This window comes from Sus scrofa, chromosome 14 (assembly GCF_054392235.1).
Source record: "Sus scrofa isolate SSC_HxYL_T2T_F1_AM1 chromosome 14, Sscrofa_HxYL_maternal_Yorkshire_Landrace_v2.0, whole genome shotgun sequence".
NCBI classification, from domain to species: Eukaryota; Metazoa; Chordata; class Mammalia; order Artiodactyla; family Suidae; genus Sus; species Sus scrofa.
Window position 1 is genome coordinate 71,083,807 of NC_139396.1, and position 15,524 is coordinate 71,099,330.

General features: G+C 53.7%; 1 protein-coding gene across 13 annotated transcripts; it reads right to left on the reverse strand.

Annotated features, from left to right (window-relative positions):
• Positions 1-1,256: 1,256 nt before the first annotated feature.
• Positions 1,257-14,052, reverse strand: LOC100153094 (glutathione S-transferase theta-1). Of its 13 annotated transcripts, XR_014825512.1 has the most exons (8): positions 8,299-8,452; positions 6,179-6,328; positions 4,802-4,889; positions 3,893-4,043; positions 2,464-2,555; positions 2,133-2,309; positions 1,870-2,004; positions 1,257-1,667 (listed from the first exon to the last, which is right to left on the reverse strand). XR_014825512.1 is itself a non-coding variant. In XM_084992676.1 (7 exons), the coding sequence occupies exons 2-7, from the start codon at positions 6,288-6,290 to the stop codon at positions 1,473-1,475; spliced, it is 858 nt and encodes a 285-aa protein (XP_084848802.1). In that variant the 5' UTR covers positions 6,291-6,328; positions 8,299-8,452; the 3' UTR covers positions 1,257-1,472. The 13 variants fall into 13 exon arrangements, 11 of the variants coding, with proteins under 11 accessions (XP_084848802.1, XP_084848803.1, XP_084848804.1 ...); XR_014825511.1 differs by lacking the exon at positions 1,870-2,004; XM_084992676.1 differs by lacking the exon at positions 2,464-2,555.
• Positions 14,053-15,524: the final 1,472 nt, after the last annotated feature.

Here is a 15,524-nt window from a genome sequence, read left to right on the forward strand (position 1 = left end):
CCAGGGGGGCAAGAGCCAGGTCCCAACTGAATTACCAGCAATGTTTATAGGACGGACTTTATAGTTTTACAAGTGAAGTAAAAGGTGTTATTTAAAAAGTGAAAGGAGTTCCCACCGTGACTCAGTGGTTAACGAATCCAACTCGGAACCATGAGGTTGCGGGTTCGATCCCTGGCCTTGCTCAGTGGTTTTTGCCGTAAGCTGTGGTGTAGGTAGCAGACGCGGCTCAGATTCCGCGTTGCTGTGGCTCTGGTGTAGGCTGGCGGCTATAGCTCCGATTCGACCTGGGAACCTCCATATGCCGTGGGAGCGGCCCAAGAAATGGCAAAAGTAAGTAAATAAACAAATAAATAAATAAAGTGGAAGACGAAACTAAACATGGTACTCATCAGCGTTGCAAAGTTGTTTGAATTGTAAATGAAAAATGAAATTGTGTACATGTATATGAACAATTTCAGTTATACATCTGAAATTCTATGTAAGGGTGCATATTTAAGGAGCCTCCAGAGTTCCCTTGTGCAACAGGTTAAGGATTCAGCATTGTCAATACAATGGTTCAAGTTGCTGCTATGGCATGGGTCCAATCCTTGGTCCAGGAACTTCCACATGCTGTGGGTGCAGCCAAAAAAATTTAAAAAATAAAAAAGAAAAGAACTTCCATAGGAGGCAGGCAGGCTGAGGCTCTGTCTGTCCATGACCCTATCTCCTTAGCAGTTTATTAGATGATTCAGATATCTAGGACACAAGACAGGTAGATTATGACCATCCTGAGGGTCAAGTGTCAAGTCTGGGACCCAGAATGGGGCATGGAGAAGGCAGTGGTTGGGTTACAAGTAGGCACGGGAGAGCAAAGCATCTCCATAGCACCTGGGGGTCAGGAAGTAGCCTGAGACTTCCCTCCCTGCAAGGAGGTTCAAGAACCAGCCCTGTACCTGACTTGGCCTAGGGCAAGGTCAAGGATTCTCCCCACAGAAGGATGTGGTAACAAATACCAAAAGACCAGGAGGAGGACCAGATAAAAAAGGTAAGGAGGGGCCTGTAAACCAAGGAAATAGCCTGAGCCAAGGCCAGGAGGCCCAGGGGGAAGCTGGGAGCTGGGGATTGAGGTGGGAAGCAGGAAAATGACTGGCTACTGTGGGAAAATGGGGGGTGGGGGGGCAACACCTCAAATGCAAAGGTCATGGTTCAGGGACTTACCTTTTGTCCTTTAGTCTCAGACCAGTGAGGCACCAGGGAAAGTTTCAAATAGGAGAAGGTCAGGGTCAAAGTTGTGTTTACTAAAGCTCTTTCCATTGGTCATGAGGAAATCAGCGTGCAAGCAGTAAAGGCAAAGTTAGCAAACAGACAGGAGGAGGAATCCTGGCCAGGTGTGTGGAGGGCACTGGGGACCAGACTCTGCCTGGGGTGTCTTGCTCACCACCAGGGTGGGAAGAGGGCAGCAATTCTGGTGGCTCTGCAGGCCCAGCCCACACTCAGTGCAGGAGAGGCTGCACTAAGGGCTTTAGCTTCTCCTTTATGGCCTTATCAGCTGGAGGCAAGTCCTTGGCCTTCATGATGGCCGCATGGGCCTCCTGGAAGAGGTCCTCCCCCACTTCGGCTTCCACACGCTGGCGCCACGCAGCCAGCTTCGGCCGGCTCTTGAAGAGGTCGCAGCCAGCACTGACAGGCTGTGGGGAAGAGGGAGAGCCAGCTGGAGGGATGGGGCCCAGTGAGGCACAAGACAGCATGACCTGGCTTAGGGATCCTCTGGGTGGATCTTCCCTCCTCTGCCACACATGTCACAGGCTAGGTGGTCTCTTCTAGGAAACACTGGGAAGCTCCTCAATATCTGTGCAGGGTGGGGTTTTTAAGCACCACCCCCCCACACACCTTTTTTTGCTGCCTCCGCAGCATGTGGAAGTTCCCGGGCCAGGGATCAAACCCACGCCACAGCAGCAACCCAAGCCATTGCAGTGACAATGCCAAATCCTTAACCCGCTGTGCCACAGGAAACTCCTTAAGCCCCTTTTGACAGATGAAGAAGGACACTGAGACTCAGAGAGGAAAGTGACCCACCTAGGGCCCCCCAGACAGAAAGGGCTAGTACAGGATACCCCACAGCCCCACAGGCCATCCCACCCCAGAGCCCTTACATGCATCAGCTCTGTGATAGCCACCAAGTCAGCCATGGAGATGTGGGGCCCAGCCAGGAAGTCCTGGTCCTTCAGGAACTTGTCCTCCAACAGCTGCAGGCACCTGTCCAGCTTGGCCAGAGTAGACGCCAATGTCTCAGGGGGCACCGGTTGGCCCAGGAACACAGGTAACAGCATCTGGTAGGTGGGCCAGCAGAGAGAGGGCTCAGGGTCTGCCCAAGGCCTGGCCTGGCTCCTGCTCTCATCCATCTATCAGACCTTTGGGTTCCTCCTCGCTCCCATCCACTTCTTTCCACCCACAGCCACCACTAGTCCCAGCCTCATCTCTTACTCAGACACTGACGGCCTCCAGCTCTCCCTGGGTCCTCATATCCGGCAGCCAGGGGGAGCCTTCTGCAATCCCAGTCTGCCCATATCTTCTCCCTGCACAAAGCCTTCCATGGCTCCCCAGTGCCATCACCACAAAGGCCTCAAAACAAGGTAGCAGCCATCCTCTCCCACCCCACACCAGGCTTCTCAAACAGTGCATGCAAATCTCCCAAGGATGTATGTAGTTCAAGTGTACATTTCTAGTCGGTACACCTGGGAGGAGCCAAAGACTCTGCATTTCCAAGCTCCCAGGTGATATGCTCCTGGTCCATGGACCACAGTTTGAGTAGTTAAGGTCTATATTCACTGGCCTCAATTTGCCTCCATTCTGCCCTCGAGTGCACCAAGCTTCCTCCACCACCAGAGCTTCGAAAGCTAGGGAAATCTTCTTTATGCCAAATGGGCCACCAGAACAGTGGTTCCACACCTGTGGCAGGGCCTGGGCAGACCCGCTTATACACCCTCACACACAGGGCACCTGCCATGTGTGGGGCACTCCACACTTTTCAAAATCTTCTGCACATTTGATAAGTAAAAATGGTATCTGCATAGCATTTTAATGGGTATTTACTTGATTTTTACTCAAGTTAAATGTGTTTTCAGGAGTTCCCATTGTGGCCCAGCAGAAACGAATCTGACTAGTATCCATGAGGATTCAGGTTCGATCCCTGGCCTTGCTCAGTGGGTTAAGGATCCGGCGTGGCCATGAGCAGTGGTGTAGGTCGCAGATGCATCTTGGATCCAGTGTTGCTGTGGCTGTGGTGTAGGTCAGTAGCTGTAGCTCTGATTCAACCCCTAGCCTAGGAACTTCCATGTGCCGCAGGTGCGGCCCTAAAAAGTAAAAAATAAAAAAATAAGAATGTTACTTTCGAACATATCTTTGCCAGGATCTTTCCCAGTTTTTTGCCTGTTTTAAGTTTAACTATTTTTTTCCTTACACAAGTTTCACTGTGTAAAAGTGATTCGTCTTTAAGTATCCCACTGTTATTACATGTATATATGCTTGCATACTCAGAAATCTGATCAATATCTATTGAAATATCTCATTTCTTCCTAGTTTGAGTTTTTTCCTTAACACCTCCCCACCTGGAAAGTATATGTGTAGCAAAATGGGAGTTTGATTCTTTTCTCTCCTTAAAGGCAGTATTCCCAGGCAGGCTGGCAGGTGCAAAAGGACACGGGATTCAAGTAATCAAGGCCCACTGGGGGAGTCATTCCCTGGCTCTGTGCCCTGGTTTCCCCTCTAGGAAACAAGCCCATTGGAATAGAGCATCTCTGGCACTCTAGAATTTGGTACTCTCGGGTCTCAGGTCTCAGGTCTGAACAGAATGTTTTCGACATAAAGCACCAATCCCCAAGCATCCTGAGAGTACTTCTGCCCCTCGGCTCACCTTCTGCCACATGGTCCGGATGCAGCTAGTCTGCAGGTCTGTGTGCTGCCAGGACAGGTACTCGTCCACCCGGGCTCGGGTCTGCAGGTCCTGAGGGTACCAGTGGTCGGGCGCCTCATACTTGCGGCTCAGATACAGCAGGATGGCTACACTGGGGGACATGGTGGGTGAAGGGGACATGGCCCAGTCACTTTTCAGCCACCCCACAGGGGCCAAGCCTGGGGTGAGGCAGGCCCCTTCTCCTCACATGTCTTTCCCAGCTCCTATTATCTCCATGGTGCAGAGTAGGAATGTGAGGCTCAGAGAGGTTAAGTGACTGCCCAGGGTCACACAGCTCTATCATCTGAACTAAGGGTACAAAATATCATGGGGTTTCAGAAAGTGAAGGGTGTGCTTAGAGAAGGAAGGGGCACCCAACATGGGTCCCAAAGAATGAGAGTCACTCCAATACCACTCCCCAACATATCCAAAGCACCAACAGCACCAGGGAATTCCCACTGTGGCTCAGCAGGTTAAGCATCCAACTAGTAACCATGAAGATGTGGGTTCAGTCCCTGACCTTGCTCATCAGGTTAACGATCTAGCATTACTGCAAGCTGTGTTGTAGGTTGCAGCTGTGGCTTGGGTCTGCATGGCTATGGCATGGGCCCAAAGCCACAGCTCCAATTGGACCCCTATCCTGGGAACTTCCATATGCCGCAGGTGTGGGCCTAAAAAGAAAAAAGACAGCACCAGGAGCAAGACCAGGAGCCCCTCCCAGCCCTGGGCACCTCTGCCCACTTCAACCCACTCTCCACCCTCAGGCTGGCACAGGTGCTCGGGCCACAAAAGCCACAATCCAAGCCATCAACAGTGGACACACAGCTAACTGGCCCCACAAGGCCCGGTAGCAGCCCGGGGACCTATTACCTCTCAGCCAAGGTGAAGTCCCCGTCCTTCAAAGCTGGCACCTTCCTCAGGGGATTCACTTGGGCAAAGTCATCACTGAAGTGCTGGCCTGAGAGACAGTCCAGAGAGGCAGGTGGCAAGGCCTCTGTCCACTCCCGCCCCAATGTCCAGGCACCAACTTTCTGAGGCCTCAGGGAAGAGGGGGCCACTCTGCTGGTCACCAGATCACACACACTGAGCCCACTGGAGACCCACCCTTCTTGTGTCCACCCCTCTTGGAACCTGCACCAAGGAGCATCTTAGCTTGGGTTTAGGGGGAGGGTAACTCCCTACAACTGAAATTCACGCCCAGCCCCAGCCAACTCTGCTCTGTCCTTAGCCAGACGCTCCAGCCTCCCCCCTGGACTCTGGGCTTGTCCCCTGCAATCCACCTCTCTATGCTGACTGGGTGATGTGGACACACTCTGGGGCTCCAGCCATACCTGCTCACAGCCCTCGGCACACCTCGCTGTGGCTGCAACACCTGCCCTATACAGCCGCTCAGCCTCCAGGAGCTCAGCTCCTCTTTCTTTCTTGTGCCAAACCTTCAAGGCCTCTCCCCCATGGGAGTTCCCAGGTTGGACTCACTGCATACCTGCCCAGCCTGGGGCCAGAGCACCCCAGTTAATATGTGTGGAGTCAGAGGGCTTCAAGCGGAGCCAGACTCCAGCCTAGCCATGGGACCACCTGTGGGCCTCTGCCCTTTAACAGAGTGGACAGAACCCACCCCCACCCATTCTCCCTCCAGAAACTGCCCCTCAGGGCGTGAAAAGGCCAAGCAAGGTGGCACCATAGCATCTGGAAGCCCAGGCTGGGGCACCAAGGGCAGAAGTCAGGCAGGCTCAGCCAAGCAGGGGTCTCCCTCCCAGCCTGCCTGAGGGGCTCTGAATCCAGGGTTTGTTCTACTGTCCACTTACAGCCCTGCCCTCTCCGCCAGATTCTGTATAAGTGGAGGCCCAGGCAGGAGCAAAGAGGAGACTGGATGAAGGTGGGACAACCTTCTTCTGCACTCAGAAGCAGCACTGAGATGGGGGCAATGCTTCTCCTGGGAATGATGAGACCGTTTCGTTGTTTCCTCCAAGCCCTGGTGTGGAGGTACTCGCGCCCTCACCCCACTTCCCTCCGCTTCTCCACGTCCCGACACCCCCATTGCTCTCTTCCTGCTCTGCTTCCTCTTAACCTGTATTTTCGGTACGGTCGGTATTCACTAGGCTCTGAAAATTCACAACTAATAGGCGACGCCACTGTTGCCGACTGGAGTCTCCTCCAGTCGGTCTGCAAGGGCCCCCATGACCATGAGACGCCGGGAGTCCGTGTGCACAGAGGGGCCAGCCCCCGGGGCCCGCCGGCGGGACCCACCTTTGAGCAGGTCCACGGTGCGCAGCTCGAAGGGGATGCCGTTCTTCTTGGCGAAGATGTAGACGGCGCGGCAGGGCTGGGACAGCAGGTCCAGGTAGAGCTCCAAGACCATGGCGGTGGCAGGGTTCGAGGTCAGGGCAGGAGTGGGGCCTGGGGTTGGGATGAGGAAAAGGGCTGGGGACAGAAACGGTCGGCCTCGGAGCCCGCAGCCGCGTGAAGCCGGGGACCAAGCCCAGTCACGCCCTCCCCGCCCATTGGACGGCGCCGGAGAACTTTGGGCCAATCGTTTGCGGGCCTGCTCTCCCAGCTTCCCTTCCCAGGGCTCACAGTCAGGGTCCCTTTCTTCGTGGGGAGGGAGCCCGGAGAGACAGATTCTGACCCTGTATCTCGCTGCCAGGTCAATGCCCTTCCCTGGATCTGAGTGAACCTGAGTCAAATGGGGAGGGGAAATGGTATGAAAGGCAGGATTATACCCCAGCGAGCTGCCACTCCCCAATCCCTGGGGTCATATTCTTTACATTCTCCATTAATCCCTCGGCAAGCAGAAGCCCCATGGGGCCCAACTAGAGGTTTGCAGGGGAGTGTGGAACCTCCCTACTTCCTTTGCAGGGCCAAAGCCCTCCTATTGCAAGTCTGGGGCTGCTGTGGTCTGTGGTCTGTGGCTATGATGCCCTCATTCTGCAAGAGAGCCTCCTGGATGAAAAACCCTGTCCCTAAATCCATGATTCAGAGAAGGCCTCTCAGCAAGAGGGTGAGTTACTGGAAAACTTGAGAGTAGCTTTGTCTTCTTGGGCCCCATGCCCCTAGTTTAAGGAAGAACCTTCCCTCCTCCAGGAGAGAGTCTTCCTGACCTAGTGCTGCAGCCCTCTGGGCTCATGGGATCATGATCAGCTCCCCAGTTCACCCCCTTCGGTGGACTGCCCTCCTCCACAAGTCACCTTTGGCTGGATGCCTGCAATATCCAATCACCCTACTTCCTCCTTGGCCACCCTCCAGTCCAACCCCAACAAATAGCCAAAATGTTATTCTAAAATGCAATCTGAGCACTCTGTTCCTGTTCATAGTTTGCAGCACCTAGGCGAGGCATTTAAGGCCCCGCATGACCAAGTCCTAACCAGGAGAGCTGCTGTTTGGGTCCCCATTCCTCAGGACAGGTGCAGGATTCCTGATTTACAGTACTTGGGCCAAAGAGCCACGTCCCAGGTGACTAGCCCAGCAAAATGATCATCAGCATGCCTATAGCCAGCTCCTGAGGAAGCCTGCCACCCCCTGATGTCCCTTTGAAAACTCAACGGCTAGGGGGCATTTGTTAATATCACTCATGGCAATCATTAGAGGAAAGCTGATCCATAGGACCTAGGGAGGCAGGGGTCTTTCAGATAGAGGCCAAGGCCAAGGTCAGGACATAAGACAGGTCAAATAAATCATACATCAGAGTCAAAAGCAGAGGCTCAAGCTAAGCTCAGGTTTATTTTCCAAATTGAAAACAAAATGCATTGATTAAAGGAGAGACGGTCTGGGTGTGCCATTCTCATTGTGCTTTTCAGGCAGCTGTGGAAGATGGGAGGAGGTGGGGAGGGTGGACCTGGCCCTGGGAGCAGAGGTGCAGTGAGACTCAGGCAAGTCACTGAGTCTGCCTCCTGTGGACACTGGAAATCCAGGGCAGAGCAGGGGGGAGGCTTCCCGGCTCACTGGATCATGGCCAGCACCTTTGGCAGCAGCTTCTGCTTTAGGGTGGGGTCTACAGGCTGAGAGTCCTTGGCCTTCAGAATGACCTCATGGGCCTCCTGGAAGAGGACCTCCCCGATTGCCACCTCCACGCGCTGGCGCCATGCAGCCAGCTTGGGTCTGCCTTCAAAGACCTGGCAGCCAGCCCCCACAGGCTGAAGGGAGAGCAAGGACAGGATGGGGGTGGATGTGGGTGGATGGGGGAGGCCAAGGGTGGCAAAGAACCTTGGTCAAACTCCTCTACCTGGTTTGGAGGCCACGGCACTACAGAAGGTGTCTACACATAAGCACAGTTGTATGGCCAGGTGAGGCAGTGTGAGCAGGACTTGCGCAGCCACCCAGGGCTCCCTGCCCCACCGCCCCTCCCCCCCACCCCCACCCATAGCACTCACGTGCATCAGCTCCGTGATGGCTACCAGGTCAGCCAGAGAGATGTGGGGCCCAGCCAGAAAAGCCTTGCTCTGGAGAAACTTGTCCTCAAGCACCTGCAGGGTCACATCCAACTCTGCCAGCGTGGTCCCCAGTGTCTCAGGAGAGACCAGCTCCCCCATGAAAACAGGGAGCATCACCTGGTGGGTGGGCAGGCAAAGTGGGGGGTCAGGGGCCAGCCCGGCCTCCCTGCCCTTGGCGCTGCTTCCTGGGTCCATGCATTTTTTTTCCCACAGCCTGGCTGGGCCTACAGGGAAAGGATTCCTTTGCCCAGAACTATGCCTGCTTCCATGACCTGAGCCTTGGGTATCTGTCAGGAGGACTCACACCCCTCTGAGAATAACTCAAAGGGGACCAAAACGATGTGTCATACTGTGGGGGAGGGGCTGGCTTGGGAACTTTTTTTTTTTTTTTTAGGCCCACAAGTGTGGCATATGGAAGTTCCCAGGCTAGGGGTCGAATTGGAGCTGCAGACGTCAGCCTATGCCACAGCCATAACCAAACCGGATTCGAGCTGCATCTGCAACCTATAGCATAGCTCATGGTAATGCCTGATCCTTAACCCACTGAGCAAGGCCAGGAATTGAACCCAAGTCCTTATGGATCCTAGCTGGGTTCATTTCTGCTGAGCCACAATGGGAATTCCAGGAACTATCTACTTTTTAAGCTCTTTGCCCTGGAATATAAAATCAGTACTATATACAGTATAATTAAGAGGATGGGCTTTTAAGGTGTCAACTCTGTCACGTATACACTGTGTGAAGTAGAACAAAACACTCAACCCCTCTGAGCCTCTATTTCCTCATCTATGATATGGGAATAATAGTATGTGACTCCTCTCAAAAATGGAAAAGAGGCCCAGAGAGGGACAGCCAGCTGCCCAAGATGACACAGCCAAGAAAAGACTAAGCCAGGGTGGAACTGACACCTTCTGATCCAGTCAGCTGCCAGGAACTAGGGAGGAAAGCCAGGAGAGAGTGGCACTCAGGATTCTAGGAGGAGGGCACCTGGGGTAAGGCCATCAACAGCCCTAGGTTCGGAGTTCCTATCGTGGCACAGTGGAGAAGAATCCGACTAAGAACCATGAAGTGGATTCGATCCCTGGCCTGGCTCAGTGGATTAAGGATCTGGCGTTGCCGTGAGCTGTGGTGTAGGTCGCAGACACGGCTCAGGTTCCAAGTTGCTGTTGCTATGGCATAGTCTGGCAGCCGTAGCTCTGATTTGATCCCTAGCCTGGGAACCTCCATATGCTGCGAGTACAGCCCTAAAAAGAAAAAAAAAAAAAGAAGAAGCAAAGAAAGAGGAAATGTGACCCATAACAAGAAGGGAACCAATAGAAACAAACCCACAGAGAACTGAAGTGTTAAAATTAGCTGACAAAGTAACTATTATAAATACATTAAAGAATTTAGAAGAAAAGATGGACCAAACAGGTGAACAGATAGTGGATTTCAGCAGAGAAATGGAAACTGTGAAAAAAAAGAACCAAACGGAACTTCCAGAAGAGAAAAATACATATCTCAACTAAAGAATGTATTAGATGTGCTTAACAGCAGCTTGGGCAAATAGAAGAAAGGATTAGGAAGTCAAAGTCAGGTCAACAGAAGCCATTCAAACTGAAAAGAATGCAATAGTGCCCTAGCCCTTTTGGGGGAAATGCCCTCACTATCCCCGCCTGAGGGAGGGGGCACCTTACCTTATGCCACAGGGCCCGGAGGCAGTTTCTCCGCAGAGTCGTGTGCTGCCAGGCCAGGTACTCATCCACTTGGGCACAGGCCTGCAGGTCTTGAGGGTACCAGTGGTCAGGGACCTTATACTTGCGGGTCAGGTAGAGCAGGATGGCCACGCTGTGGAGGAGGGGAGGGTGTGATGGATGCAGGGAAGCTCCTGTACAAAGGCCCTTCTTTAATCTTCCTGATGGTGTGCCAGGTATCTGCTCAGTTTCCAGATAAGGAAACGAGGCTCAGAACAGGAAAGGGATTTGCCCAGGACACAGCCTTTGATGGCAGAGCTGAGAGTCTAAGGTTAATACCCAAGCTCATCCTATCACCAGGCAAAATCCCATGGCAGACTGTTCTGCCAAGTGTTCTGAGACAGTTTCTGATGGGAAGACCAAAGAGAGATGGCATCAAAGCCAAGCCATAAGGAAGCTTGGTTCTGTGCAGTCTGTATCGACTCTCATTTGACTCTCATCACCCAACATTCAGCCGCCCTGCACTACCCCCCTCCCCCGATGGCCTGATGGTTCAGAAAGGCTTTGCTGTCATCCCTTTGTGTCCCCACAGCACCTGCTGGAGACACTGCCGTGCTGGAGGTCATATTCCAGCAGGACAGACAAGACTCCAGCAGCTCTCCTCCTGCCCTGGCTGAGGAGGGCTGCCACAGTGTTGGGACAGGGATGGACCTGGAAGGGCACTGAACATGGGAATTTGGGACCATGGAAAGGCCATCAGGAACTTGGGGTACCCTATGGGCTGGGAACCCCTTCAAAAGAGCAGAAAGCTCTGTGTCGGCCAGTGGCCTGTGTTCTCCATTGGGAATCCTGCACCTGACCCCAGCTCACTTGTCTGTGCAAGATATGCTGCAGCTTATTTTGCTCTCAGCTAATTGTTGAAGTGACCTCTGAGCAGGGCTGCTGGATTCTGGGGGCCACACTCCCCCAAGGCAGGGGGAAGAGACAAGAGAAATACAGAGGTTGCACACTGCCCCCGGCACATACCCAAGGGCAGCCAATACTGGGTGACATGAGACTCGGGACAGAAGAAGGCAGCGGGAAGGAAGATGGTCCAAGGAATTGTTTGGGGTATGTTCACCTCGGGCCTCCAGAGCTGAGTTCTAAAGCTCCAGGTTCCCCTTGTTGCGGGAGGAGTGACTTCAGTGATGAAGGGGGCAGAACTGGGAAAAGAGTTGGCCTTCCCTAAAGAGACTTCCACTTCTTGGGACTGTTGTCTGGTGGTCTTCCAGTGGGTAGGTGCCACCCAGGAAAGCGGCACCCCAGAGATGGAGCCACCGGGTAGTGCGGACACCCCTGGGGCAGCTCAACACCAATTTGGTCAGACAACTGCCCTGGGGGATGAAGCAGACATGTCCTGCCCCATCCTCCTCCCCAGCCTCCCACCAAAACCCACAGGATTGGTACAGTTGTGAAACAGATGCTTGCTTTGCCAACCATCTCTGTGAACTAGAACTGTGGACAAGCCGCGGATCCAGCTCTGACTCTGTGGGATGTTAAGGAAAGGGCTTTTCACCTCTGAGGACTTTAGTTTTTTGTCTATAACATAGAGAGCTAGGACGAGATGGTTCCAGAGAGGTCTGGTAACCCCGGGGCTCTGCTTACCTCTCCGTCAAGATGAAATCCCCGTCCTTCAAGACAGGCACCTTCTGCAGGGGGTTCACCTGGGCAAAGGCACCGCTGAGGTGTTGGCCTGCAGAAAGCCCACCGTGGTGGGTGGTGGGAGGAAAACGCCAAGCCCTACATGCTCCCCCCTCCTTTCTCCCCCGACCTCAAACTCTGATTTTGTGGCTTCTCTCCATCCCTGGCTGCTCTCCAGTGTGGGGAAGGCAGATGGGGGCCACTGCGGGAGCTGTTCTGCCAGGGGGTACAAAAGAGACCTTGCTACACTTTGCCAAGTCCCAGTGGGCATGACCTCCCCCCAAATAAAACAGAGCTCAAGGAACTCCAAGGACCTGTCTTTGCCCAGCCCTCACAGATACCCCACCCACCACCTTTCTTTTTTTCTTTTTCTTTTTCTTTTTTTTTTTTTTTTTGGCTTTTTAGGGCCACACCTTCGGCATATGGAAGTTCCCAGGCTAGGGGTTGAATGGGAGCTGCAGCTGCCGACTACACCAGAGTCACAGCAACACAGGATCCAAGCCGTGTCTGTGACAGACCCATCTCCTTTCCATCAGTGCTAGCATCATGAGCTCACTGCGGGGTGTCCCCAGCTGAGCGGGCAGGGAGGCTGGTGACCTGAGTGGACTCTGTCTTCCTACGGTGTCCCTCTCCCTGTGGACTCTAAGGTAGGGTCACCAAATAGAGACACATGGCCTTTTCCTGCTATCTAACTTGCAAACCAACTTACACCAGGTCCTCTTTGTCCCCTTGCTCACCCTGTTCTAAGCACAGGGGACAGAGCTGGTCCCGTGTTTAGGCTCTGCAGTCTTGTCCCACCACAGTCCCCGAAAGTTGCAGTCCAGAGTCCCCCAGTCATTGCTCTGAGCTCATGAGTGATTTATGCTCCTTCAGATGCAGCCCGAGGGAAGCTTCTGAAGGGCACTTAAGTATCACTGCTGCCCTGCTCCACAGCCTCTAGCAGCTCCCCATTCCCCAAGGATCAGAGAAGTTCCTACCTCCTTAACCCTCCAACAGCAGTCACACCCTCTCTCCTCCCTTTTCCCTCCGTTCAGACTGTTCCTTCATCAGGGACCCTCCCCTCCTCCTGGTGAAACACCCCTCCCACTGCACCCTCTATTTGACAGCATGACTAGAACATCACTTTGTCCCCATGCCCTCTCCCTGACCCCACACTCTGCAGAGGTAACCCCTGGTCAGGACAAATGGGCAGTCCCCAGAGGAGGCTGGGGAGAGAGGGCCAGAAGAGGCTCAGGCGGAGGGCTAGGCTGGCCCAAAGGCACAATGGCTGGCGAGGCCCGCAATGGTGGGGGTGCTGGGTGGGAAGTTCAGCCAAGCAGATTTTCAGTACTTGTGCATCCTCAGCAACAAGAGGCTTCTACTTTCCTTATCCCCAGCCGCCCTAACATGCCAGCTGTGCCCTTGGGGCCCTGGGGACCTGCCAGGGAAACAAACACTCCAGTGCAGGGTGCAGCAAGCCCTGCAGTCCCCCTCCGGCATCCAGCACTTCCCATGGGACACCTCATCCCAGCAGGAATAAGAGGCTGAGGACGAGGGAAGTGAGGGCAAAGCAGAGTAGGAGGAAGGGCAGAGGGGGATTCAGTGCAACCCTCGCCAGAGCAGAGAGCAGGGCTGGGAAGTCCTGGCAGCTCCTGCTGTTGCAGAACTTCAGCAGTTGGGGGTCACAAAGGCAGGACTCCCTCTACACGTGGCCCCTTAAACCTCTCTCCTTTTGCCTCCATCTCTCTCCCGGGGCCCCCATCTCCTCCTTTCCTCATGCCCCTCTCCCCACCTCAGCTGAGGTGATGCCTCCGCTGAGCCCCGCGTCCACTCCACCGAACCAAATAGAGCTTGGGGGATCCCCGAATCCCGGATGACCCCAGTAAAGGGATATTTCGGGGAGGAGTCCACCTAAGCGCTGTCTGGCCTTCCCGGTCCCTCCCCCATGTCTCGGTCCCCCAAACCTGGGCAGGACTCACCTTTGCGCAGGTCCACGGTGCGCAGCTCGAAGGGGATGCCGTTCTTCTTGGCGAAGATGTAGATGGCGCGGCAGGGCTGGGACAGCAGGTCCAGGTAGAGCTCCAGGCCCATGGCGGGGTGGACCGGCCTTGCAAGGCAGTGGACTCGGACGGACGCCGCCAGAAGACCAGCGGCCCTCCCCACCGCCACCCCCGCCCCCTCGCCGTTCCCCCATTGGCCTTGGCCTCCCACTTGGGTCCAATCGCCTGCGCCCAGAGGGTCTGCGGGCTGGGCGGGGCTTGGATGGTGCCCCTGCCGGCGGGGAGGCGGGATGCTCAGAGGGCACCAGGTCCAGGCTCGTCTCACAGGGCATAATGTCCCCAGGGCTCATGCCTATTGTAGCGTGTGTCACAAGTTCCTATTGTCCCTCTTTTATGGATGAGGAAACGGAGGCCCAAAGCGATGGTAGGCCGGGAAACTTTGGCTCCAGCGTCCGTGTTCTTGGCCCCACGCTTCAGAGGCCGTGGTGCTTGCAAGCGACAAAGCCTCAGGGCTTCTTTCAGCGCTTCATGCTAACTCACTTGCCCCAGTGCACGCCTGGAATTTACAGCTAGTCTTGCCGCGCCCAGCACAGCGCCTCAACCACATTCCCTGGGTTTCTTTCTCCCCTTCTCTGGGCCTCTGTTTCTCCATCTTTAAAATGATGGGGGAGATCCAGCTAGTCCACTTCTGGGCATATATCCAAAGAAAATGAAAACAGAATCTCAAAGACATATCTGTAATTCCATATTCACTGCAGCGTTTTTCGCAATAGCCAAGATATGTAAACAACTTAAGTATCTGTTAAGGGGTGAATGGATAATGCAAATCTGGAGACTATACCACACAGACACACAGACACACACACACACACACACACACACACACACACACACTCAGGAATATTTATTCAGCCTTAAAAAAGTAGGAAACTTGGGGTTCCCGTAGTGGTGCAGGGGAAATGAATCCAACTAGGAACCATGGGGTTGTGGATTCGATCCCTAGCCTGGCTCAGTGGGCTAAGGATCTGGTGTTGCTGTGAGCCGTGGTGTAGGTTGCAGACATAGCTCGGATCCTGCATTGCTGTGGCTGTGGCCTAGGTCAGCACCTCAGCTCTGATAGGACTCCTAGCCTGGGAACCTCCATATGCCGCAAGAGTGGCCCTAATTTAAAAAAAAAAAAAAAAAAAAAAAAAAAAAGGAAACGTCATTTTCCACAACATGGATGAACCTGAAGGTAATTATGCTAAATAAAATAAGCCAGACACAGAAAGACAAATACTGCATGATCTCACTCAAGTGTGCAATCTTAAAAAGTGCAACTTCTGGAGTTCCCGTTGTGGCTCAGCAGTAACAAACCCAACAAGAATCCATGAGGATGCAGGTTTGATCCCTGGCTTTGCTCAGTGGGTTAAGGATCCGGCGTTGCTGTGAGCTGTGGTGTAGGTCCCAGACAAGGGTCGGATCTTGCTTTGCTGTGGCTGTGGCTAGTGGCCGGCCACAGTGTAGATTCAACCCCTAGCCTGGGAACTTCCATATGCCGTGGATGCACCCCCCCAAAAAAAAAGTGGAACTGGTAGAAGTAGAGAGCTGAACGTTGGTTACCAGGAGCTGGGGGGAGAGGGAAATGGGGAGATGTTGGTCAAAGAGTATAAAGTTTTGGATCCCCAAGATAAATAAGGTGTGAACATTTAATGCACAGCATGATAACTGTTAACAATACTGTGCCGTATACTTGAAATCTGCTGAGTGGTCCTTAATTCTTCTCAGCAACAACAACAAATTTGATAACTGTCTTTTGAAAGAAAAATGCACACCCTGAATGATATAAGTTTTATCT

Bases quoted from the DNA above. Each gene is read 5' to 3' on its own strand.
- LOC100153094 (XM_084992673.1), bottom strand. From the start codon at position 14,037: ATGAGCCCTGGGGACATTATGCCCTGTGAGACGAGCCTGGACCTGGTG. The intron at 11,761-13,666 runs GTGAGTCCTGCC...GGCTTTCTGCAG, and splicing joins CACCGTGGACCTGCGCAAAG to GCCAACACCTCAGCGGTGCC. The intron at 10,269-11,672 runs GTAAGCAGAGCC...GAAACTGAGCAG, and splicing joins GATTTCATCTTGACGGAGAG to ATACCTGGCACACCATCAGG.